The 25,300-nt window shown below is 42.7% G+C and overlaps 3 protein-coding genes across 3 annotated transcripts; 1 reads left to right on the top strand and 2 right to left on the bottom strand.

The window, feature by feature from the left end:
• Window positions 1–1,929: 1,929 nt before the first annotated feature.
• si:ch211-106e7.2 (uncharacterized) lies at window positions 1,930–4,385 on the bottom strand. Its single transcript, XM_068739719.1, has 3 exons — window positions 3,166–4,385; window positions 2,704–2,763; window positions 1,930–2,600 (listed from the first exon to the last, which is right to left on the bottom strand). Exons 1-3 carry the CDS (start codon window positions 4,325–4,327, stop codon window positions 2,473–2,475), a joined length of 1,350 nt encoding a protein of 449 aa, XP_068595820.1. The 5' UTR covers window positions 4,328–4,385; the 3' UTR covers window positions 1,930–2,472.
• Window positions 4,386–7,770: 3,385 nt separating this feature from the next.
• Window positions 7,771–13,475, bottom strand: LOC137894387 (solute carrier family 41 member 2-like). Its single transcript, XM_068739869.1, has 11 exons — window positions 13,098–13,475; window positions 12,798–12,905; window positions 12,472–12,543; window positions 12,206–12,350; window positions 11,880–12,026; window positions 11,592–11,739; window positions 11,241–11,320; window positions 10,563–10,694; window positions 10,325–10,473; window positions 10,073–10,248; window positions 7,771–8,284 (listed from the first exon to the last, which is right to left on the bottom strand). The coding sequence occupies exons 1-11, from the start codon at window positions 13,473–13,475 to the stop codon at window positions 7,771–7,773; spliced, it is 2,049 nt and encodes a 682-aa protein (XP_068595970.1).
• Window positions 13,476–15,388: 1,913 nt separating this feature from the next.
• washc4 (WASH complex subunit 4) lies at window positions 15,389–25,194 on the top strand. The gene is made up of 33 exons (XM_068739815.1): window positions 15,389–15,449; window positions 16,657–16,796; window positions 16,893–16,946; window positions 17,030–17,095; window positions 17,179–17,224; window positions 17,325–17,392; window positions 17,465–17,547; window positions 17,718–17,760; window positions 17,842–17,945; window positions 18,326–18,446; window positions 18,562–18,685; window positions 18,783–18,910; window positions 19,005–19,165; window positions 19,248–19,374; window positions 19,652–19,777; window positions 19,859–19,966; window positions 20,307–20,453; window positions 20,530–20,609; window positions 20,850–20,955; window positions 21,290–21,406; window positions 21,570–21,738; window positions 21,957–22,111; window positions 22,200–22,274; window positions 22,353–22,457; window positions 22,536–22,670; window positions 22,929–23,037; window positions 23,133–23,199; window positions 23,272–23,358; window positions 23,559–23,706; window positions 24,096–24,192; window positions 24,292–24,488; window positions 24,661–24,757; window positions 24,907–25,194. Exons 1-33 carry the CDS (start codon window positions 15,389–15,391, stop codon window positions 24,969–24,971), a joined length of 3,516 nt encoding a protein of 1,171 aa, XP_068595916.1. The 3' UTR covers window positions 24,972–25,194.
• Window positions 25,195–25,300: the final 106 nt, after the last annotated feature.

Raw genomic sequence — 25,300 nt, 5'->3', positions numbered from 1 at the left:
GGGGGCGAGCTTTATATCACAGATGAGAGCTGAAGCCATCTTTTTCTGCTGTGTCTGTTTAGGACTCAGCAATCAGATTGCATCTGTTAGAGACATTTCTCTGCATATATCTGCAAGCTGGTGCTCTGCTTCCGTTTGACATATTAAACTATATTTGTTGAAAACCTTAATACAGGAAAAATCCACCACAACACTAAACGACATGGATTTCATGTTTACCTTTGTATGTGTGCTTTGACAGAATGAAACAAGTGCTGCAGAAATGAGTTTCATTTTTATTAACTGGATCAGAAATGTTGCTGTTTAGTGCCAGTGCAGCAGCTTGTGTGGTTCTTCCACCATATGCCACTTATCTTTCAACAACATTCATGGACTGTAAACTCAAATATGGATGTCTTTATATATCTTTCACAAATGTGTTTATAAGCCATCTGCTGCTCGTGTCCCCAAAAAAATCAAAGTTTCACCTAATCTCCCATATCTTCACAAAATGAACATATTGCAGGTTTGCCAAACTGACGGCACAGACGTAGGCCTCAAGGTTTCAATTCCCAGATGAGATAAAGCAACGTCACAGAAGTGTGCTCCAAGAAACTCAGAAAGAGAACTATCCATTATAACTCCTTCACCTCTTCCATCAAAAAGCAATACGTCTACGAAATATGAAAATATTAGGGGAGACTGTAGTGTATGAGTGTGACTAAGTGAGATAGATAGATAGATAGATAGATAGATTCTGAATGTTATCCCATATACTTAACAATTAACATTCAAACAATTGATTTGCCTCATTATTTATCGCTACACAGAGACAATGTTTTTGGAAACATAACTGTCCGCTTCATTCATATCGTCTGTTTAAAAAACAAAAATGAAAAGGGAGACAGAAAAAAGAAACTCATTCTACATAGGAACCTTTGAGAAGGCGGAACAGAAGTTATTATTTCCGTTTTCAGGGGATGGGTGGAACATTTGTCCGCCACAGTATTACCGTCGTGTAGAAACGTCGGATAAATCAGCGACGCTGGGGTGACGGCAGTTATCCTGCAGCTTTTAGTGTCCCTCCGGCGTTCTGCTAAAACATTTATACACACAAACGGGAACAGACGCGTCTCGGACCGTCTCACGAGTATATCAGAAGATTTATTTCAGACAACACGGAGATAGTTGGAGAGCAGAGTCTGACTGCATGAGACTCTTCACCCCAAACTGCAGATTCTTAGAGTTGCCTGATTATGCCAGAGAGGAGAACTACGGTCTGACCTGCAGCGCTGTTTGGCACTACTCTCCTGAATTATGAGGACTGGAGAGGCTAGTCTGTGTTCATTTCACATGAACTTGAACTGTTTGACATATCATTGTTTTATTTTCACTTGCCTTTTTACCAATGGAAATGCCATATCTTGTGAAATGTATAATATATGGAGACACCTGTGCTTTTTGAAGTCCTTACTTATAGAACATTTTGTCTTTCATTACATTTGGAATAATCAGGGTTAACAACGCTATGCTGTTTCCATTATGATTGCTCTAGATATATTTCATTCACTGTTATAATGGCTCACTTTCAAAAAAGCCACCTGTCAAATATCTGGAGTAAAAATATTGCTGACTGTATTATGACCAAACAAAAGTTTTACTTGTACTTGTCACACTGCTTTGCAAAATAAACTGATAAAAAGTTCAACCGCTTGCCAGTTTGACAATCCAGACAGTCAAAACGCATCTGTGCTGTTTATAAGCAGAGCAGATAATAAAGGAATCCAGTGTGTGTGTGTGATGAGCGTGGTATAATTATTGGCACAGCTCAAATTTTGTCCATATCAGACTCTTGGACCGCCAGCCTAGATGTAAGGACTCTGACCTTTGTTGGTCACATAATGTACACTTCCGTCTTCTGCATAGAAGTTTTTATTTTAAAAACTCAGTGGACGGGAGTAAAAACGAGAGTTAAAACAAACCTTCATGACATCAGGTAAGAGTCAGGATCTTTTAGACATCCCTTCTTCAATATATAAAGCAGCATATAACATGATTATCATAAAACAAGTTAAATATGATCCAAGAAATTTTAAAATGTATCGTCGTAGAAAAGTACTTAAAAATATAACGATTTCTTAGAGAAAATACAAAAATTCTGGCAGGAAAACATGATGTAGGAATAAAACCCACAAACACACAGTTCAGTCTGCTGCATTTTTTGCAAAAATACTTTTATACTACTATTTATATATTTTCAAACAGGAGGAAGTTTACATGAATGTAGAATGTAAAAGGTAAACAACTGTTATTTTCTCTGTTGAAAACACATGAAACAGCATCAGCTTATTCGTTAAATACACCGTATAAAGAAAACGTGGAAATAATGTCTAACAGTCTCAAAGTAAACTTTTCTCAAATGCAGAATTTCCAAGAGAAGGAAATGTATTTATAGAATGTGCTCTGTTGCCATGGAAACATCTGCCTCTCGTGTTATTCAACGGATGGCTTTGTCATCTTCTTGTATTTCCTCTGAAACTCGTGGAAGAGGCCAGAGGTCTTTGGAGCAGGAATCTTTGGTCGAAGACAACCCTTCTCAGAATGTGGTGGAAACCATTCACCTACAATGCAGTCAATTTACAACAATTAGGGGGGGGCGCATTCACTTAGTAACTACTAGACAAATAAAAGTTAAGAATAACTAATATACAATGTATTTGTTACCTTTTCCTTTCACAGTATTTCCAGAGTCCTTGTGTTTTCCTTTATCAAGAACAGGCTTATCTGGAAAACAAAAAAAGCTTCGTTGAAATTGAACATCAAACTTATGTTCCTTAAAAATGTAAATGTAGGTATATGGTTATTTAATTAAATCCCACTGATTTATTTCAAATATTTTCCATTTACAATGTTTAAATGCCGAACAATTGTTTCTCACTTCACTGCGACACCGTCTATTCTCGGTGTTTGTGTTCCAGAGTATTGGTGATGTCACAAACCTGATTGTGTTGTGGGTCGTGTCATTTAATATGGAAAACATTTATTTGACATATGAGCGATTTGAGTTGCGAGCTCGGCCTAGGAACGAATTATACTCGTATGTCACGGCATTACTGCATAAATAAATACACTGTTTTAGCTGTTTTAACTGCTGCCCTAACTTCAAATATCAACATCATGACTTACTTGAAACAGAGTCACTGGTCTGCTTTTTCTCATTAAAGCCGTCTCTGAAGCAGAAGGTATTCGGCAGCACTTTGAACTTCAGGACATTCTCCTGGAGCGCGGCGTCCTTCTGATGGCCCTTCATTTTCATTCGATCCTCAGGCTCTCGAACTCCGTCCTGCTCTTTCATCGGCTCTCGTTCTTTGAGTTGTCCAGACAAAAACACCCTCCTCCGTTTTAGACTTAGGCGGCAATTGGCATTTCGATTCACACTCCAGATACTCTTTTTAGAGGCAGTGAGCAGCTTCTGTGTGTTGGTGGGTTTAACAGATGAAGAGAAAGCGGTGTGTGTCTGCGCTTTGAGTTTACTTCTGCGGCTAGATTGAGGTGGATGATAACATCTCTTCCATTGTTCATGAAGCTGCAGTTTGATTGAATTCCGACCCTTTGGAACAGTTGAACTAGAGTTTTCCCTTTGGGCTCCAACATCCACAGACAGAACTTCCGGAGGCCAGAGTAATCCTTCAGTCCCTGCGGGTGACACTTGCCTCTTTCCATCGTCAATCAAGCTGCACGTTTCCTGTGACGTTGAGCCAAACAATACTAGTTGAACCTTTTTCACATTTGAGCCTAGAGATTCTTCTTCAGGAACAACCATCTCCTCACACGTTGAAAGCAATGAATCCATATTAAATGCTGATTTGCTCTTGCATGATTCGAGTGGAAGATGTGAGCCATGTCCACTCAGTCTCCTGCGCTTCCTCTCGACTGTTTCCTGGTCATCACTGAGGCTAAACGCTGCAGTAATTTGTGGTTGTTGTTCTTCAGTTTCCACATTAGTGAATGTCAATTGCACCTGTCCACACTTCTCTGCGAGGTGTGACGTATTGCTGGTAGCTTCGCTTTCACACCTAGAACATAAACATGTCTGGGAAGTGTCTTTCTCCTCATTGTCAGAATGCGCGAGACATTTTTGGCCACTTTCAATGCTAAGATCGGTTTGTCTTCGCTTAGCTTGCTTTTCTTCTCCCATACAGGTTTTGGTGATCTGAATCATGTCGTCTTCCTTTTGTCCTTCCATCGCTTCTTTTTCACGGTCACCATTAAGATGTTTAAGACTTTCCTTTCTCTTGCAGTCACACGCACTCGTAGAAGGCCCGCTCAACCCAGAATTCAATTGCATCCATCTTGAAATGCAGCAGATCTCTTCTATTGCACAGACCTGCTCTTTGTCCTGCTGCGCGTGATTCTGCGTGGCATCGATAGCCTCAGGTGGCTCATCTTCCTTGGTGTTAGTCATCACAGTTCCTGGCTGACGTGCCATATTGCACTGTTCAAAAATAACTTTGGCTTCTTCTGGGGGCAAAACTGTGATTACAAATGAGCAATAGGAATCATTGGAATCAGCAATTTCTGTTTCAATAGGAGAGGGACTTTGTTCTTTAGTGCCTTTATCAGTCGGGTTTTGGAGGCTTTCAACACTTGACTCAACTGGTTCAAGGTCTGATTGTGACTGGACATTGTTTGACAGCTCACTTACAGTTTGTGCAGGAATGGCACCGTCCTTGCAGCCATGATCTGTCTGTCTCTGAGAGACACACGTGTGAATACGACGCTTCAAGGACCACGGCAAGCCAAACTCCTTCTCAAAGTCATCCACCTGCTCGCTGGTATTCAGCCATGAGGATTTGTAGGGCTGTTCTGAATAAACTTCATTTTCTTTGAGGATATAGTAGCTTTGGGGTTGGCTTTCCAAGCCATCCTTTACTTGTGCCAATATATCTGCGTTTGATGTTATATGTTTGCTGCAGAACTCGGCAACATTAAGGATCAACTCCTTGTACCAGTCGTTCCTGATACTTTCTGCCAGGTTTTCAGTGTGACCGTCCCAACACTTGCTTAACAACGTATTTCCAAAATCAGCAATTGTATGAACTCCAAGATCTACCTGAGCCCTCTCTTCATCCTCTATCAATTTGATCAGCTTTTCAATTGTCCACGAGATGGTTGGGACTGAGGAGAGGTCATGAATGGAGTTTGGATCAGCCTGATTTACATCTTTGTCTTTTCGATCAGACTGTTGATTAGTTGGTGCGCACTGCTGGCCGACCTGCTGGTCACTTGATTGTTCTGCACAAGCCTCTTTATTCTGAGGCCCACTTGAATCTGAAAAGGACACGGCGGCACCTTTACTAGATGCCGCTGGAGGGATGAAGACATTTTTGTCAGCCAGTTGCCCAATCATCTCCGAGGACGCGTGATTGCTGACAGCTCGGTTGCTTTCCTGTGACAACGGCTGAACAACAGCAACAGCTCTCGTGCCAGCGCACCCAGGAGACGACTGAATGCAGTTTTCATTTGCAGTGATCGTCGAGGGCATTTTAGCTCTTTCAAGCATTTCTTTATCTTTTCCCATCGAAGATTTAGTCCAACTTGTATGTGATGAAATCTTCTCAGGCAATTCCATTGACTTCCGTATTGCTCCACGATCCTCTTGTTCTAATATCTCACGGAGCGTGTTTGGTGCGGGTGTTTGCTGCGGTGCACTCAAGCTGTTCTTGGTTCTTGACACAACGTTGTGGGTAGATGCTCCAGAATTCATTAGTTGGGCTTGAGGTACAATCAAATTAGAATTGTCAGCGACAGGCAATCTCACATGCTGCTTGTTCTGATTAGGATCAGCCATTGGGACTTTCCTGACAAACTGCTCATCTCTGTAAAGGGACCCGTTATTCACCAGGAGATAAACATCTGAGGTTGTGGAACACGACACGTGCAGATGATCGTTTCTTGTGTTTATCTGGTGTTGCCGTGGTTGCGCTTGTGTAGCCACACACTCGTTTGATTTTGGCATGAAGCCGCATGCAGTCCCTTGTCCGTTGTTCAGCAGTAATCCGAGTTGAATTCCCTGCTGTTGATTTTTTTGACTCCCAGTTGAAACAGCCAGAATGTTTTGAGCACTGATTTTATTTCTCAAAGGCTGAGAAACCACACTGGCGTATGATGGCGGGGGGGGGCGAGGTCCATTTTGTTTGTAGTACTGGTTATGAGCAATCTGTCTGTTGGGGGTAATTGTAGACGTAGAGTTGCTGGTGAAGGCCGTCTGTCTGTGTGGAAGCGAGGTAGCTGTTGTAGTGCATGCTGGAAGAGGTGGCACGGATATATCATTTTGAAGCAAATATTTGACAATCCGATATACGTGGGGATCAGACACCTTATCAATATCGCTCTGTAGTCTTTTTTCCCGAAAGTCCGTACTCTGTTGGTTCCCCTGTACAGTCACGTATTGTTGAGGGTAAAGAGTGTTTGGTTTCATCATGTTGGATGGGATCTGGCTTGATGGACTGATGACTCCAGAGTTTGTATGAAAGTCTTGCTGCACAGGAACCTGAAGTCCATTCAAAACAACAGGATGCGCACTCGGGAAAATCAGAGGGGAGTGATTCACAATGCCATTTATCACGTTGAGATTCTTTGGTGCTCCTGCAGGTGTCTGCAGAGTAGAAACGGTCTGATGAGGAACTGCCGAGGTCTGCGTGTGTGGCATTCGCTTGTTCGGGTAAAATCTTTCATGAAGGCCAATGAGAGAGATTTGTTGGGGCTGCACGCTTTTGTTCGGTGTCCTCTGCTGATGTGAATTATCTGCCGTCCCAGCCTGCTGATTCCACATTGGGTTGTAGGTAACGCGAGAAGCATCTTGTACACATTGCGGGGGTGGTTGAACCTTCTGCCACTGTCCATTAATCCATGCAAAATGATCCATTTTTAACCGCCGTTCAGTCTTAGAAGAGATGTAGGAGGGAATATTCCTGAAAGAGGAATTCAAAAGTATTAGTCACAGACACTAAATTTAGGCAGCAAAAAATGTTGTGGAGACTATAAAGATGTTAATTTATATAAAAGTATTTGTGTGTAGTGCTACAATAGCTTATGGTAAGCCACGGTATCAAATGTTATGGTTCTGAACATACTTTGAACATTTGCTACCAATATCATCAAAACACAGTAGGGTTACGGTAATTGGTTATTCATTGATTATTTATGTAATAAAATAATTTCCTGCAATTTATCAAGTAATCAATAACAAAATGTTTTGAAGAGAAGGTCCGATTTAACTACTTCATCAGAGTCGCACATGAAAGTCAAAGAGTGTTTTTGTCAGCTTGACCTGGAACAGAGCCGTGCGGTTCTTTTCATTCCAGGAAACAGGTTTAAATACACAAAGAACAAGTTGCCAAACCAACAGAAATATAGCTGTGATGATGAATATATTTATTATATAGAACACATGTGTCAAACCTGTCCAGTGGAGGGCCGAGACACTCCAGGTTTTCGTTCCAACCATCTCTCCAGCAGCTGATCTCACTAATGAGTTCCTCCTCTCAAATCAGAGGTGTTGATAATTACAATCACCTGCTTTATTGGCCGGCTGGAAGGAAAACCTGGAGTGCCTCGGCCCTCCACCGGACGGGTTTGACACCCCTGATATGGAATGTTAGAGCAGTACAAGTACAGTCAAACAATAGTATGTATTACAGTACAAGTACAGTCAAACATCTGTCTAAGAGGAGCATTTCTTAGACAGGGGCTAGTGAGGGGCTACACTTCCACAGGGAGTGGCTAACCCTAGCCCCTCCCTGTGGAAGCGTAGCCCCTCGCTGTGGAAGCGTAGCCCCTCCCTGTGGAAGCGTAGCCCCTCCCTGTGGAAGTGTAGCCCCTCGCCGTGGAAGCGTAGCCCCTCGCCGTGGTAGCGTAGCCCCTCGCCGTGGAAGCGTAGCCCCTCGCCGTGGAAGCGTAGCCCCTCGCTGTGGTAGCGTAGCCCCTCGCTGTGGAAGCGTAGCCCCTCGCTGTGGAAGCGTAGCCCCTCGCTGTGGAAGCGTAGCCCCTCGCTGTGGAAGCGTAGCCCCTCCTGTGGAAATGTAGCCCCTCGCTGTGGAAATGTAGCCCCTCGCTGTGGAAGCGTAGCCCCTCGCTGTGGAAGCGTAGCCCCTCGCTGTGGTAGTGTAGCCCCTCGCTGTGGAAGCGTAGCCCCTCGCTGTGGAAGCGTAGCCCCTCGCTGTGGTAGCGTAGCCCCTCGCTGTGGAAGCGTAGCCCCTCGCTGTGGAAGCGTAGCCCCTCGCTGTGGAAGCGTAGCCCCTCGCTGTGGAAGCGTAGCCCCTCCTGTGGAAATGTAGCCCCTCGCTGTGGTAGTGTAGCCCCTCGCTGTGGAAATGTAGCCCCTCGCTGTGGAAGCGTAGCCCCTCCTGTGGAAATGTAGCCCCTCGCTGTGGAAGTGTAGCCCCTCGCTGTGGAAATGTAGCCCCTCGCTGTGGAAATGTAGCCCCTCGCTGTGGAAGTGTAGCCCCTCGCTGTGGAAGTGTAGCCCCTCAGTGCTAGCTTAACTTACTTTAGCCGACTTGCTCCATCTTCTGTCGTGGAGGATGCTCTTACTTCAGAATCCGGGTTTGAGCGTCCGTAAAGTTTCCTTCTTGAGTTCGTTTATCCATATTTACATCTGTTCGCCTGAACGCGGGGAGCTGCCGGGGCGGCGCTGCTCCGTTAGCCCGCTAGCCCGCTAGTCCGCTAGTCTGCTGGCCGCACCGCAGCTTCGTCCTTCGCATTTCCAAAACTCTTCCTCGTTGGCGAAATGTTTGACGTCACGCGCTACGTAGCAGCAGGACCTCCCCTCGGAGGACCTAACGCAGCAGGGGGGGGGGGGGGCGCTGCCTGCACGCTTTCACGTGCACGCCTACGGTACATGACGTAGCGCTGCACAAACATTCAGTTATTTGTTTATCACTGATCGCGATCAATCATCGATCAACCATCGATCAATCACAGGGAATAGCAACATTATGTGGCGTTGTGCATATGGGGCTAGACGATTGTTGCCAAAGCCGACAACGCCACCTCAGGACTCCCAACCTAAAGAGCTATTTTTTCATTCCTTTGGTTCCCAGCACGTTTTAGCGGGTTCCCCCACCCACAGGTCCGCTCACAGTGATGACCAGCACGGCATTCAACCATTCAGAATATTTATTTAACACTCTAAAAACTTCCTTAAAAACACTCTACGAACAAAACTAACAAAAGAAAAGGAGAGACAAGGCAGTGACAGTCTACGGCCAACCTGCCTTCGAGACGGGGGAAACACAAATGAGGACACTGGAACGGGGGAGGGGAAGCACCTATATACGCCCCCCCCCCAATCAGTGGTAAATGGGCCACAGGTGCTCCCTCCCACACCTGCCTACCTAATTACATCCAATCATCCGGTTACATTCATATGACAAGACGGTTATGCCCGTCAATAAAGAGGGAAGTTACAACCGCAGACCTTTACTGTGTAAATACATTGACAAAAATATATATAAAAACAATTTATACTTTATAAAATCATAAATTGATGCGTTGTGCAGTACTAATTTATGACCAGAAAATTCTGTGACAAATGCGTCACAGCCTTTGATTTGAAGATCAATTTTTGATCAACTAATAAAATAAATGAACACAACAAGCTCTTAATGTTAACTTTTATGGAGCATGAGGAGTGTAAATTCACAAAAATTCAAAACACTTCATTACTTGTGGACAACTGAAGAAAAAAGCCAGGGCTGATTTTATATGAAGACAGATACTCGGTAAAATAGCAAGTCAAACGTCAAAAAGCTCAACACAAATCATATAAAACACATATTGTGTTCCAGACATTAGGCGTCATCATTTACCGCTATTCTTTTTTTAATCGGGCGCCATACAAAGAAGATTTAACCTTGGAGGGGGAGGAGAAAAAGAGGAGCTGGATGTTCATTCATTCAGAGCTGCAGCAGTCTGGTGTCATCTCAGGGGGGGGGGGGGGGGGGGGGGGTGAAGAATAAAAAATTAATCTCTGTTTTTTTTGTCATTGTTGTTGTAGAATTGGGTATTCCTCAAAGCTTCACATACAAACTATCCACTGCCTGCATCACCAAGACACCACAGGATGAAAACGTTCAGAGCGAGAAGAGCAGTTCCGAGTAGGTCACCGAAGGTCGTGAGGTAGGGAATCGCATAACTGTCGGGGTCTTTTCCCCTCCTCCAGAGACAATGAGCCAGACAGTCAGCGAGACATAGCAGGGCAACGACCTAATCAACAGACACACGCGTTACTTAAAGGAAATGATCAATCATTTAAAGTTAGCACACATTGAGTTTGACTCACTTGAATCAGGGAAGCACTCAAGAAAGTGATAATTAAGAGGAGACTTGGCAAAGTGGAGCCTCCTGTCATCAAGTGGATAGTGTATAAGAAGATGAACTGACCAGGGATGGCCAAAAGAAGCAGAACCCGAGCAGATTGATGGTTTGTACCTGAAAGAAATACGCTGAACCTCAGATTCTTGTGTGGAGGCGGAGTCTGTGTGTTTTTGTTTAATCGTTTTTGACCTTGATATCTTTACCTGAACCAAAGAAAACAGTGCAAGGGCTGTAGCAACCTCCTCGGTCTGCAGGAATTTCTCGCGATGAGTAATTCAAGTGTAAATTGGTAGATAATCGACTCGACTGTATGGAAACAAGATTCCCTCCAATACCTGAAGGTGTGGGGGAGGGGGGGGAGTCAACAGAAGATTTAAGATTTAGTGGCTAAGTAAGGGATATTTGGATCTGAGTTAAACTCTCCTCTGGTAATGGAGCAGTCTCCCTGATTGATGACAGGCCTGAGTTAGGAGTGCAAAGGCTCATGGGACTGTTTGTGTTCAAGTTGAAAAAATACGTTTAGTGTTGTGTTAATATTTTGATTGTGGGAACAGTTTTATTATTCCTGTAGCCACCCTGATAAGGAAGAAAGGACTTTTTATTGTCATTCCAACATTTGCATGAAAGGAACGACATTTTCACTCCACACAGAGACAGACAACCATTCACACACACACACACACACTCAATTCAACTAAATTGCATGTTTTTGGAGATGGGAGGAAACGGGAGAACCTGGAGAAATGCCACCATGCAACAGAAACTAGTTTATGCTTTTTGCTAGCTAGCAATCTACGTTTGCTATATAAGGGCGTTTTGAGATAAGACATCCACCAATACTGGGCCATCAATGCACTTTTGTCACTTCCAGGATAACTCACCATTTATTACTGGAGCATAGACTATTATTCCTGCCAGGTTTGGATCCGAGACAGTCTTGTCCAGAATAACTCCTCCAATACTAAAAGACATGCAAACACAGAATTTCAGCGGCACTGCTGAATTTGCTTGCACCAGAGTATATCAAGAGACTCATCAATACAATTTGGAATCTGTGATGGACAACATTTTAAAATAATTTAGATATTATGAACAAGATAAACTTGTTCTAAATTAAGCTAAATTAATGTTTTACCTTTAATAACAGGGACATCAAAAACATACTTCAAACCCCACAGCAGCTTCCCGTACACAAAATTCAAGTGAATGCATCTGCATCAGCTTCAGACTACCTGCTGACGAGCATTGCTGTAATGATTGGTTCCCAGCCTGTACGGAGCAGGATGACAGTTGCTGGATGTTTGGAAGTGAGGATGATCCAAAGAGGAATCAGGGATAAAAATGACAGATCCACCAGGTACAACACATGAGGATAGAAATCTGCCAAGAGAAAGCATCATTATTTTTATCATCTTAATTATCAACCAGTAATCAGATTATAAATTGTTCATTTTAGGTCCATGAGCACCATCTGCTAGAAATAACAGACCTACAGCCAATGGATCCTCATCGGCCTTTACCTAAGAGAGCGTAGAACCACTGACTGAAGCCAGCCAGGAAGGCAAGAGTGATGAGATCCCCAAAGCCAGATGCTAACGGTGTGGCCACATTGTCAGGGTTCATTCCCAGCCGCCTCGTGCCAGTGATCACTCCCACCATGATAATACCTAGAGAGTGATTATGACCCAAAGACACACACAGGGGTTTAACACTGTAACATTTACATTGCATGAGTTATTTGCTCATAAAACATAATGTCGCTGAAGTCGTGTTGGAAACAGAGAAGGATATGTATTATTGGTGTGATGTCTAATAGAGAGCCCATTCATGTTACATATTTTGTTACCTTGTAGCAGTGAAGCCATGAAAGCAGTGGAGACACTGGTTGAACACAGAAGCACCACGTGATTGAAGGGCATTTTGCCTTCTGCCATCCATCCAAATACAGCTGCCATCAAAGAGGCTAACAGCCCAAGCACTGTGGCTTGTAGCTGTAAAATGAGAACCGCAATAAAAAGAAATTGTTGCAGACCTATAGAGGTAAACAGCTAATGATGTAGAAAATGCTAACTGGAAGATGAAATCTACATCTCTCATCAGAAAATAATGGACCTGTTTGAGCGCCAGGTTCCCAATGATCAACATCCACATCTCTCTCGCCGATTCAGTCTTCCCTGCATTCACCTGACAATTGGAATGATAAGTTTGGAAACAGGTACATTTATACAAGCACTTAGGTTTACATGCATTCTACCTAAAATCATTTATGATTCATTTTCACGTCATCTATATTCTCCATATTGTATACAGCTATGCCACTGCATTCAATATGATGAAATCTAAACACCTCAATTTTGCACCATGGTATGAGGCCATCTTATTTATAAAAAATAAAAAGGTTTTTATGCATGTTTGTGTGTGTATTTGCAGAAACTCACAGTAGTTGAGAGTCTAGAGGCCAGAGTCATTTCCAGATTTCTCTTCATGCCTAATACTGCAGGGATCAGGATGAAGATCTCTGTGATTTCCTGGAACACACCCCAGCTCTGCCATGAAAACGACATCAAACAGTCAGCACCACAAGGAAGAACCCACAGCATCAGATTTTCCCAACTGTCCTAAATCAACTCTTTTTTGTGCTGTCATTAACTTGACCTTATTCCACTCTTTTCCACCTTTCTTTTCTATCCAAGTCTTCACGCGAGGAAGGATGATCGACATTCATTTATATTTCTCACCTGAACTACATCAAGCAGTATCCCTGCAGAGACTGTCCCAAACCCAGCCAGCATGAATGGAATCACAATCTGAAGCACCATAGAGCAAGGTTTTTCTGCAGGTACACCAGCGCCTCCTGGATCCCTTGCTCTTGTGGATCTACTGAATCCTGATGCACCGTAGAGTTTAGTTGGGAGCAGGAAGTCGGACTCAGTGTATTCGTGCGGGTCATTATCGATCATGGTGTTGTCTGGTGACACGCTCCCATTAGTGCTCAGATGGAGTGGACCTCCAAAATGTTGAGATGCGGACAGGTTGGGTCTGCACTGTTGGCTGGTGTCTCTTCCTACAGAGTCAATCTGGTTCAGGTGCTCATGTTGTGACTCTGGGACAACCATTGTGTCAAGATGTTTTTGGTAAGATAGAATCCCAGCAGCTCCAAATTCTGAGTAATAGGGAGGCCTATAATGGTCACGGACAGCTGACCTATAAAAATGAATATCACAAACAAGTTATTTGCTTTATAAAGCATTCCAAAGTTTGATAATGAGACACAATTCAGACATTTTAATTAACATAGTATAATATTAATAAATAGTTATTGCAAACATCTTAAAAGTAAAGTCAAAATATCAGCAATCATTTGTCTCATTTCAATTCCAGGGGTGTGAGATGGGCATGTCACACACTTGGTTGTTGAATAAGGTTGGTTCAGGGTCATGTGATCGCACAGATCGGTTGCATTTTCATTCTTCAGGCCTGAATCCCATCAGCAACACTGAGGATGTTTTGTCTGATAGACATTGCAGTTCTTTTGGAATTCCTGAAAGATGACGAGGTACTAAACATACTTGTCAAAGTATAATAAAATCTGCTTTGCTCTGTTAAAAGAAATTGTGAAAGAATGGCAAGCACTGCTTATATAGTTTAACGTTTGGTGTTGTAAAATTATACTTTATTGGAAACATACAAAACTTGACTATGACATGTAAAATACAAATAATGCAAAATAAAAGAGCTTAAATGATTTACTGCCATGTGTTTAATTGTATATATACAAATTATGTACAAATGCTTTTGGAATTATAACCTTATATACCTTTGTTCAGAATTAAAATGTTCCTTACCGTCAGCATGAAACCGCAGCTTGTATTCTCATACTCCACTGCTAACTTAAAAATGTTCCCATGGCGTCTGACGTCCTCTGAATAGTGTGCTAAGTCCTCAGTGAGACAATGCCCTAACTCACTGCCTTTAAACGCACACACACACACACTCACACACACACACACACACACAACTAACTCTCTTGCCCTCTATCATGTCCAGTATAGTATTGCTTAGCCAAATAAAATGGGAAACATAATGTGCTAATTTTCCAAACACAAACAGTATCCTCTCTTTCCAGTGTTTACTGTGTCAGAGAGAAAGTATTAGAATAGTCACCATGAACATGTCCACTCTTTTTTGAAACATCTGAATTATCACATGTATTTAAAAACAAAAACAAAAAAAGCTAGAAAAGCACTCAGAGACACACAGTCCTCCGCCAAGCAGCTCATTCCCCTCAGAATTGGATCTATACCATCCACATGGTGACCTGGATCATTTATTTTTAATGTTAGTTAGTTTCCTATTTTTCCTGACCTCATTCTGAATCAAATCCAGAAAATACTTTTGCATGATAGTTCATACCGGACCTCTTTATGAAGGTGATTTTTGGTTAATTAATTGAATGCATATTTTACAAGATATGATTTTTTGAAACAGCCTTTATTATCAGTAAATGGGAAAATCCAGATCCAGACAGGTATATGGATCGCTATCAAAATTTGATGGGATCTAAGTTAGACAAAGTTGTTTTCATCAAACTCCATCCTGAAATTTTTCCATAATCTGCTAAACACAACATGTACCCCTATTTTTGGAAAAGAAAGCACGATAGTATGCGCAATCCTGATCTGATCCGGATGAAATTCGGTGGTAAGACAGAGGTCTCAACACTGCAACACTTCTTTGATGCAATGTCAACAAGAAAATCAAAATGATCCCAAATCCAGGCTCTCTTATGGATCATCAACAAAATGTCATCATTTGTTCCAGGCAACACCCATTTCTTGAGAATCTCATCAAGATCCGTCCATAACCTTTTGAGTTATGTCACTAAGAGGCAGACAAACGATGAAGCTCGTCAGCATTGCGGTCACATGTCTTAGGCACTTCATTTCCCATGAGTCCTAGCGAGTCGCGGCCATTCGGCAAATCACGGGATTGGATTGTGACTCTCTAACAAGTTGTTTTGGGACACGTTATGGCTGTAGAAACCATCGGACATGACTGGGAGTTCGACCGTTTCGACGACGGTTCACAGAGTAAGTCGGTGAAATGAGGTGAAACAGCAAAATATCAACGTTATCCGACAGCTAAGTTAGCTTCCACTGCTAGCGAGCCACTAGCAAGCCGCTAGGCACCGTCTCTCTGCTGACACGGAAAACCTGTTCATGTTGACGGCAAATGAATGTTGGCCAAATGTAAAATGTATTTTAAATACGTGCACCTTAATTACCCTGAACATTCAGGACATATCTATTGTAAAGGGTATTTCTGAAGAGTAGCCAAGTTAGCTAACATTAATCATCGCCCCCTGTCAAGCACAAGTCTTGCGTTTGAATCAAATCATTTTGACACTAGTTCATAGTAAACCAGAGTCACTCACGTTACTGGAATCCGTGTTCATGTTTGGGTCGTTTGTGTCGTGTGAAAAGAATAACCCATATTGTACCCATAAACTATCAATGCTTCACCATAATCAGTGACAAAATCTAACAATACCGCCAACATTACTCAGGTGAACTGACCCCCGACCAGCATTGATTACAGAAGTGACCATCCTCTGTATGGACTGTCACAACCTCCAAACGACTTTCTGTGGGACGCGGCCCAGTCTTCAGACAGAACGCTTGTTTGTTGGGTTTGTTTTGGTCTCCGTGGAACGTCTCTGAGGTGCAGCAGGAGGATTGGCTCTTAATTCTGAGTCCTTGAACGTGTCCCACTGGGGAAGGGCAGCCTTTGTTTCGGCTTGTCCCCTGAGGGGTCGCCACCACAAAGCAACGTTCTCCACTTCACCCTGCCCTCACTAGCTCCGTGCATCTTCTCCTAGGACCTAGGTTGACCTCTAGCCCACTTCTAGCTCCGCCTCCTGTCGTTGGCTGTCTCTAAGCCGTCCGTCATGGCACCACTGCTCTGCCTAAATAATGCTGGTAAAATTCTGTTTTTGTGGAATGATGAGCTTTCACTGCGCCTCTCCTGTTTGTTGGGTTAACAAGGGAATGCTCCTTGTGTGAATTAGTTTGAAACGGGCTTTGTGGCTATTTCTGCAAAAATAAATAAGTAATAGTTAGACTTAATCTAAGAATTTTCTTAAATTCCATTCCAAACATATCTTATTAATTTATGGACAGCAACTTTCCATGAAAGAAGAACACAAACAAATACTGTTTGTCTGTTACTGGGGTATTGAGTCTTGAGCTGCAATATATGGCCTGTTGAAATGTTTATTTGAATCCCTCCACCCCGCAGAAATACACACAGAGGTTCAATTGAAGAATTACAGCAAGTTTCTGGAGGAGTACACCTCCCAGCTGAGGGGTATCGAGGAGGCTTTGGATGACTCCATCGGAGATGTTTGGGACTTCACTCTGGATCCCATCGCCCTTAAGGTTTAGCACTAAAAACTAGTCCCTTAATAACGCTACCTTTGTTTTAACCTGAAAAATCTTCTAATTTCCTCGTCAATATTTTGTACTGTCTTTCAGCTTCTCCCGTATGAGCAGTCATCTTTATTGGAGTTAATTAAAACAGACAACAAGGTAGAAGAAGGCAGTCTTTCTCTCGATCTATCTTTCGCTGTCTCTTTTTATTCATAATGCCCTTTATTTTGTGTTTTGTATAGGTTTTGAACAAAGTCATTACAGTTTATGCTGCTCTATGTAGTGAAGTGAAGAAACTCAAATATGAGGTAAGCATGGTAACGTCTAAGAGATGTGTTTCCTTATAAGACTTTTGCAAAGCTGATTAACATTTTGTTTTGCTTATTTTCAGGCAGAAACCAAGTTCTACAATGGCTTATTGTACTATGGCGAAGGAGGTAATCTCAAACTATGATAGTTTATGTTACATTTGCCCTCTGGTCCACAGAGATTCTCAATCGATAGAAATAAGAATCTGACATGCATTTTTTATTATAGTATCTGAGAGCAGTGTTGTTGAAGGGGAGTCACAGATTCAGATGGGCCTTTTCATGGCATTCCTTCAGGTAGGAAATTAATCAATTCTGGTTATTGGAATCCAGAAAACACTGATTGTCTTCCTGTTCATCCTGTGACAGGAACTGTCCTGTTATGTGTCAAGATGCTATGAAGTGGTGGTCAGCATTGTTCATCAGCTGGCTGCCGTCTACAACAGCAACAAGTAAGATCTGACCTAACATGTGATGTTAGTCGTTAATGGGCTGGTGGACGAGTTTAATTTTATACTCACATTGACAAATGTGCTTTATAACTGTCTGGTTCTACAACAGAAAGCATGTTTTGTTCTATTAAAATGCAAGATTAAAAAAAAGGTCCCCTCTTATATCTTAGAGGTGCAACAAAAATCATTGAGTCATCAGGTGTCCATTTCCAGGTGGGTTTTAAGCGTTTACGTATTTCATTCTTGTCTTGAATCCATAATGTTTTGACAAATACTGTTGCTTCCCATCCTCAGGTTGTGTACGAACACCTCGGGGAGTTGTTGGTGGTTCTGCTTACGCTCGATGAGATTATGGAAAACCATAGCACATTAAAAGATCACTGGAAGATGTATAAAAGGTTAACACTCACACACGATAGAGGAAGAACTAAATTCATGTTTTGTTTAAACGAATCAATGTATCCAAGAAATATTGTTATCATATCCTCCAAAATAATGAAATTTATGATCACTAAGAGAATACTCATTTAATATCAAACAAAGTAAGTTTGCATGAATACAATTAAAGAGTAAGATTTATCCAAATAATTGCTATTTTAGGATAGTATAACATAACTTCTTTAATTTGATCTACAAATCTTTCTCTGTTGTTCTCCGAATTAATCCTGGATTTTATCTCTTTAAACAGTTGAATGATTTTTGAGTCTGTTTTGACACGCTTGCATAAATGGCCTGTGAATGCTCTATAGGCTGCTGTAATGGCATTCTCTGGTTGTAGGTTGTTGAAATCTGTGCACCATAACATTGGAAAATTTTCCATTCCTGAAGAGAAGCTGAAACCATTTGAGAAGCTCCTGCTCAAGCTTGAGGGGCAGCTGCTGGACGGCATGATACTGCAGGTGATCTTACTGATGGCGATGCCGACAGACGTCTACAGTCTAAGCGTGGATTGGTCTTGATCTTTGCCAAGTCTTGTGAGTACCACGAACTTTGCGATGTTTTCATCTCTGACAGGCCTGTGTGGATCAGAGGTTTGATAATCCTGGGGAAGGATCAGCTGCTGCCAAGAACAGTGCCTTCGCTGAGGAGTTTTCCTTCAACATTCGCACTATTTTCACCAGTGTTGAGACAAAAGTTGGTGAGTATCTCTTCTCGGGACAAACTGGTTTCATATGTGATGAGTCCTGCAATTTAAGAGGGATTTGTATTTATTTATGTGTTTGTATTGTTTGCAGGTGAACCATCAGAGGTTGACCAGAGAGACAAATATGCCGGTGTCTGTGGTCTCTTTGTGCTTCACTTTCACATCTTCCGGAGTGTTGACAAAAAGTTCTACAAAGCACTGCTTGATGTCTGTAAAAAGGTAGTTCATTGTTCTTGGGTGGCCTCGGTTTGGAATATGTGAGAGCCCCATCCCATTTATAATTTGAGTCCTTTATGTTTCTGCCCCCTTTTAGGTTCCTGCTGTCACTTTGACCTCAAACATTATCTGGTTTCCTGACAGTTTTCTCATCAATAAAGTTCCCGCTGCAGCTAAGCTGATGGATAAGAAGAGTCTGCAGGGCATCAGAGCACAGAGAGACACCTTCCTACAGCAAAGAGCTCAGACACTTACAAAGTCAGCAGGCCAAAAAGCAGTCTTTTATATCGTTACGTCACACACGAGGAACTTACTGTTTCTGTTTTTCCTTTTTTGTTAGGGATGTACAGTCCTACTACGTGTTTGTAACTTCCTGGATGATGAAGATGGAGTCCATCTTTTCCAAAGGGCATAAAAGTGACAAGTTGGCAGAAGACCTTAACAGCAGGTGTAATGTGTTTGTGCAGGTGATGATTGAAAGTCTTATACCCAGCAAGGATTGTAGATCAGAGTGTGAGAATAGAAAGACACACTCTCTGCATTGAATTTTACATTTTAATCTTTTTATTTTTACTACTTTTATACTTTTTTTTCCTGCAAAAATCAAGGTGCAAGATGCACTTAACTTGCATTGATTGAAAATCAGATTATTTTCATTGTAGACTGAGTTAACTGCCTCTTACAGGATCAGAAGGAGAAATTCCGTATCATAATTTAGTCTGTTTTTGTGTGTGTTTCTCATAGGGCATCCTCTATGCATACAGCATTGGCACCATTGTAAAAACCACCATGAACATGTACATGTCGATGCAGCGGCCCATGACCAAGACCTCTGTCAAAGCTCTATGTCGATTGGTCGAGTTGCTCAAGGTTTCCCTTCTTTTATTCCTGTTGAATGCTTTTATTTTGCCCAGTGCACAGTCGAGTCATGTGATGTATTTCTGTCCGCAGGCTGTGGAGCACACATTTTACAGGCGGGCCATGGTTGTAGCAGACGCTGTTTCTCACGTCACTCAGCAGCTACAGTCGCAGGCCCTCAATGGCATCGGCATCGCAAAGGTAAATAGAAACAGAAATGACAAATGGCAGGAGTAGAGAAGCCAAAAACACAAATGACATGTACTTTTATGCAGCTGCTGCTATCGCCGTGTTTTTAGGTTGTCTGTCTGCCTCATTCTTTTGAAAACATCTCTAGAACACCTTGAGGAAATTTTATTCCCTTTGAATTCATCAATGAGCTGATTAGATTTTGGCTGAGCATCAAAAATTGACACAAAGGTTCAATAGAATAAAATAATGGAGTGATGAGATTTGGTATCTTAAAAGACATGGTCACCATTTGTGACCATGTGACGCGTTGTTTTCTATTTCATGTTATTGGTATTTTGTTTCTATGAAGAAAAGGGTGATCTCAGAAAAGAAGTACAGCGAGCAGCGCCTGGATGTGCTGTCATCTCTGGTGCTGGCAGAAAACGCTCTGAATGGGCCGAGCACGAAGGAGCGGCGCCTGGTGGTGTCTCTGGCGCTGTGCGTCGGCACTCAGCTGGTGGGTTACAAGTCAAGCTGTTGGCCGTTTGAATGATGCTCATTGGTCTTAAAGAAGGATTGTTGCTGTTTTGTAGAAAACCTTCAAAGATGAAGAGTTATTTCCGCTGCAGCTTGTGCTGAAGAAGTTAGATATGATGAGTGAGCTGAGTGAGAGGTGAGGATTTCCTCTTTAAAATGGTGTTCAACTAAATTTCAGTGCATGAACCAGTTTTGCTCAAATGCTGGCAGGCAGGGAATAAAACGTCCAGATATTTGGCACTTGGGTGCTGGGAAATGTTAATATTAGACCTTGTCTGATCAAATGTTTGGCACAATGTTCGCTGTCCTGTAAGCTGTTGGATGTTTTCTTTCACCTAATTTTGACGTACTGAGGAAGTGTTCATTTCCTCCTTAGGGTCAAGCTACAGTGTGACTGTAGCTTCCTTTACTGGCACAGAGCTGTGTTTCCCATCTACCTGGATGATGTACACGACAATGCTGTGGACGCTGCACGAATGCACGTAAGCAGACTGGCCATTGGTCTGATGCACTCTCTTAGGATCGACTTGTAACTCTGTGCACAATGATCATAACATGCTTCTTTTAGCTTCTTCTAGATTTCATTGAAGTTTTGAAGAGATAGAATGTTTAAAGGTCCCCCTCATTTCTTTAATGAAAATATTTAGTTTAAGAACGTCTACATTACACGGATAAATGCATTTTAGAAGTTGCTATTTGCTGCTTTATCAGACTCTGAGAAGGCTGAATTTCTCTTTTTTATTGATACCTTTCTCTTTTGTTTGTGTTGATCTCTGGCTATCTGTCTTCCTGGATGCATCTGATTGGCCGGAGCAGTATATGTTTAGTGCATTAAGGGACAGTGTGCCTTCTATGTTGCATGCCAAACACATGGAATCATGTGACCAGCTGCTGGAGAGCTACGACAAGGAGATTATGGACGTGTTCCATGAGGTGAGGAATGATGAAACGGTGTGAAAGAGGAACACGATTGATATTATGATGTATAACATTGACATTATTTGACTGGAGTCGAATGAAACAAATATTTAGCAGAAGCATCCTTGGCCTCCGTGTGTCTGATGTACATTCGTGATCCTTTTATTCTTTCTCACAGCACCTGCTGGACAAGCTGTGTAAGGAGATAGAAAAAGACCTGCGTCTGTCTGTTCACACCCACCTGAAGCTGGATGACAGGAACCCTTTCAGAGTCGGCATGAAGGACCTGGCTCACTTCTTCTCCCTCAAACCCATCCGATTCTTCAACCGCTTCATTGACATCAAAGGTCTCAATACATGCACTAATTAGTTTCCCTTTTTTTGTCTTTTAGCTGGGTGGTATTTAAATGTATTTTTTTATTTGTGGGTCAGAGAATGAATATATATTTTATTATGGATTTTAAAAAAAAAGTAATTGATAAAGCTCCTTTCAGACATTTTATCAATTTTCTGATTGTTTGCTGTGGAAGGAAAATAATGTAAAAACATTTTGACATCTTCGTAGCATATGTGACCCACTACCTGGATAAAACGTTCTACAACCTGACAACTGTTGCCCTGCATGACTGGGCCACGTACAGTGAGATGAGGAACCTCGCCACGCAGCGCTATGGACTTTCTATGACCGAGGCGCACCTGCCCAGCCAGACCCTGGAGCAGGTCTGTGTGACGGCATCAGGGTTTGGATTTTGATTTAAAGTAGGTCATTCATTGTTGATGATCTCTTTGGCCTCTGTCCTTCCATCAGGGTTTGGATGTTCTGGAGATCATGAGGAACATTCACGTTTTTGTCTCGCGCTACCTTTATAATCTGAACAACCAGGTAAGCATTGAAGCCTCCATGTTCGCCTTTGATATCTTGAACCAGACAATTATTCGTTTGTTGCACATGTTTTACTAGATCTTCATTGAAAAGGCAAGTAACAACAAGCACTTGAACACCATCAACATCCGCCACATCGCCAACTCCATCCGGACGCATGGGACAGGCATTATGAATACCACGGTGAGTTCATCACACACTCCTCTCCCGCCCACGTGTGACTGTTTGCGTCTCACCTGTTACACATTTGTTTTTACACAGGTAAATTTCACCTACCAGTTCCTGCGGAAGAAGTTTTACATCTTCAGCCAGTTTATGTATGACGAACACATCAAGTCCAGACTCATCAAGGACATCCGCTTCTTCAGAGAAACAAAGGACCAGTCTGATCAAAAGGTGAGAGGTGGGGGGAAAACAAGGAAGACTGAAATCGATCAGCCGATAAGGAGATTCTGAAACTAAGCTGGTTTATTTTTAAGGGCAGTTTCTGGAGAAAATATTATTTTGTTAGTCTCAAATAATTATATTAACATAGCAGAACCACTGTTTAAATGTATATGTTTTATAACTTTGCTTGCTAATGTGATTACATTGTATTGCCCGCTATCAAATGTTTCAGAGAGCCTCAGTCACCAGTCACGTGTTTCGTTGTAGTATCCATTTGAACGAGCTGAGAAGTTCAACCGCGGCATCCGGAAGCTGGGCATCACGCCCGATGGACAAAGCTACCTGGACCAGTTCAGGCAGCTAATCAGCCAGATTGGTAAGAAACACTTAAGTGTTGTCGAGCTCTGCTTTGCATATGATCAATTGCGAGTGCAAATCAATGCAAACTTTACTGGGTTTTTTTTCCTTCAGGTAATGCCATGGGCTATGTGCGTATGATCCGTTCAGGGGGGATCCACTGTTGCAGCAGTGCTATCAGGTAATAAATGTATTCATGCTGCCTTGAAATTCTGTGGCTGAATCGCTCTGCAATGTTTTATTCTGTGTCCAGGTTTGTCCCTGACCTGGAGGACATAGTCAACTTTGAGGAGTTGGTGAAGGAGGAGGGACTGTCAGAAGAGACGCAGAGAGCAGCCAGGTAGAACGTTTGGAAGGTCTGCACTCTGTGTCTGATCGATTCATGTAATAAATGTTCTGGTGGATGTGGGGTTCAGTCTTTCATACACGGATTCAATAGTTGTAACAAGCGTATTTACGTGTATCCACCAGAAGAGGGCACCATAGCAAGAAAAGGTCAAAGAAATAACAGCATCTTTATAGATTCTATGTGGTGTCCAGTCTCCTAGATTCAGTGTTGGAGGATCTGACCAGCAACTCTGCTGAAGGGACCGAGTACTTCAAGATGCTGGTGGGAGTGTTTGCGCCTGAGTTTCGCACTGCCAAGAATATGCACCTGAGGAACTTCTACATGATTGTGCCCCCGCTGGTCAGTGGCTGCTGTGCTGCTATCTCTGCCGCTGTATTGCATTTCTCCTTATTTGGGTTTTCCTGTGCATTCTCCTGACTGTACATCATTATGGTCAGTAAACACAGACTTGCATTTTGCCATGGAAGAAGAAGACTGAGTGGAAGCAGCCCCTTTTATGCGTATCCGGGCCGTACTGTTGCTGTGTAATGGAGTCGTTCCTTCTGAGGTCAAAACGGTGCTTGATGTGCGATTGTATAAATGACGTGAACGAGCCTGGGGGATACACCGGGGCTCATGCAGACAGTGTGGTGACGCCAACCTGTTGAGTGAAAGCAGCAAGCTGCGTGGCACATGCCTGTGCAGCCCTTTCACTGCTTGATGCTCAACAAATCAAATCTTTCTCATAGACGGTGAATTTCGTGGAGCACTCCATCAACTGCAAAGAGAAACTCAACAAGAAAAACAAAAATGGAGCTGCGTTCACAGATGATGGCTTTGCAATGGGTGAGTGGGCGTGTGTGATGCTGTCAAAAGCAAGTTGGACAACATCAGCTCGATTCCTTACACTTCTATTGCTCGCTGCTTCTCCCCACCTCCTCTCAGGTGTTGCATACATTTTGAAGCTGCTGGACCAGTACCTGGAGTTTGACTCGCTGCACTGGTTTCAGGCCGTCCGAGATAAGTACAAAAAAGAGATGAATGCTGTGGTGAAGGAGCAGAACGTCCAGTCTGCCAGCCAGGATGAGAAGTTGCTGCAAACGATGAACCTTACTCAGAAGCGGCTGGACGTCTATCTTCAGGTACAACCTCCACTGGACCGTCAGCAGGAATATGTAGGTAGAGATCTGTAATATTCATTTAATTCGACTGACTCTTCAAAATTGAGGCAAGCGGCACATTTTGAAAATGGGGTTGTACATCAATAATTTCTATGAACAGTTGTTCACTCTAATTTCTTTCTGTTCTGTTCAGGAGTTTGAGCTGCTCCACTTCTCTTTAAGCAGTGCTCGGATCTTCTTCAGAGCAGATAAGACTGCGGCTGAGGAGACTCAGGAAAGGAAAGATAAAGGTTAGGTGGTGATTCGTGGAGTCTTTCAATTATGCAAAACCTCTGACACACCATCCTCTAATCTAATATCTTTTTGCAGATTATCTTTCATAATTCATAGAAATGTGGCACCGTCGGTAATTAAAGATGAGCTGCTGTTTCTCCAATAGATGATGTTGCCAAATCAGGAGGCGCTTCAGACGGCCCTCGCCCCTCTGAACCTCCCTCGCTGTGAAGAATCCTGTCGGAGTTCTGGAGCAGACATCGCTGATGTTTGTGTTCACAAAACAAGACTGGACCCTGTACCAAAGCAACAGTCTTCATGGAGAAAAATGTGTACGGACAATGTTACCACAGGAACCGCGTTGTCGTTTCCCAACGTGACGTCCAGCAGCTGTGGTGTGATTTCAAAAATGATTTCAATAAAGTTTGTAGCATTTATACAAATGCAGCAGTTGGGAGAGATTGGGTGCAAGTTTAATGCTAGAGTGAATCCTTTTGCTACAAATCTCATTTTCAACAACTTGGTAGAACTCTGGATGTCAAACATTCTGATCGTGCCTA

The sequence above is a fragment of the Brachionichthys hirsutus genome, chromosome 5 (genome assembly GCF_040956055.1).
Source record: "Brachionichthys hirsutus isolate HB-005 chromosome 5, CSIRO-AGI_Bhir_v1, whole genome shotgun sequence".
Taxonomy (NCBI): domain Eukaryota; kingdom Metazoa; phylum Chordata; class Actinopteri; order Lophiiformes; family Brachionichthyidae; genus Brachionichthys; species Brachionichthys hirsutus.
This window is presented reverse-complemented; position numbering and strand designations above follow the sequence as displayed.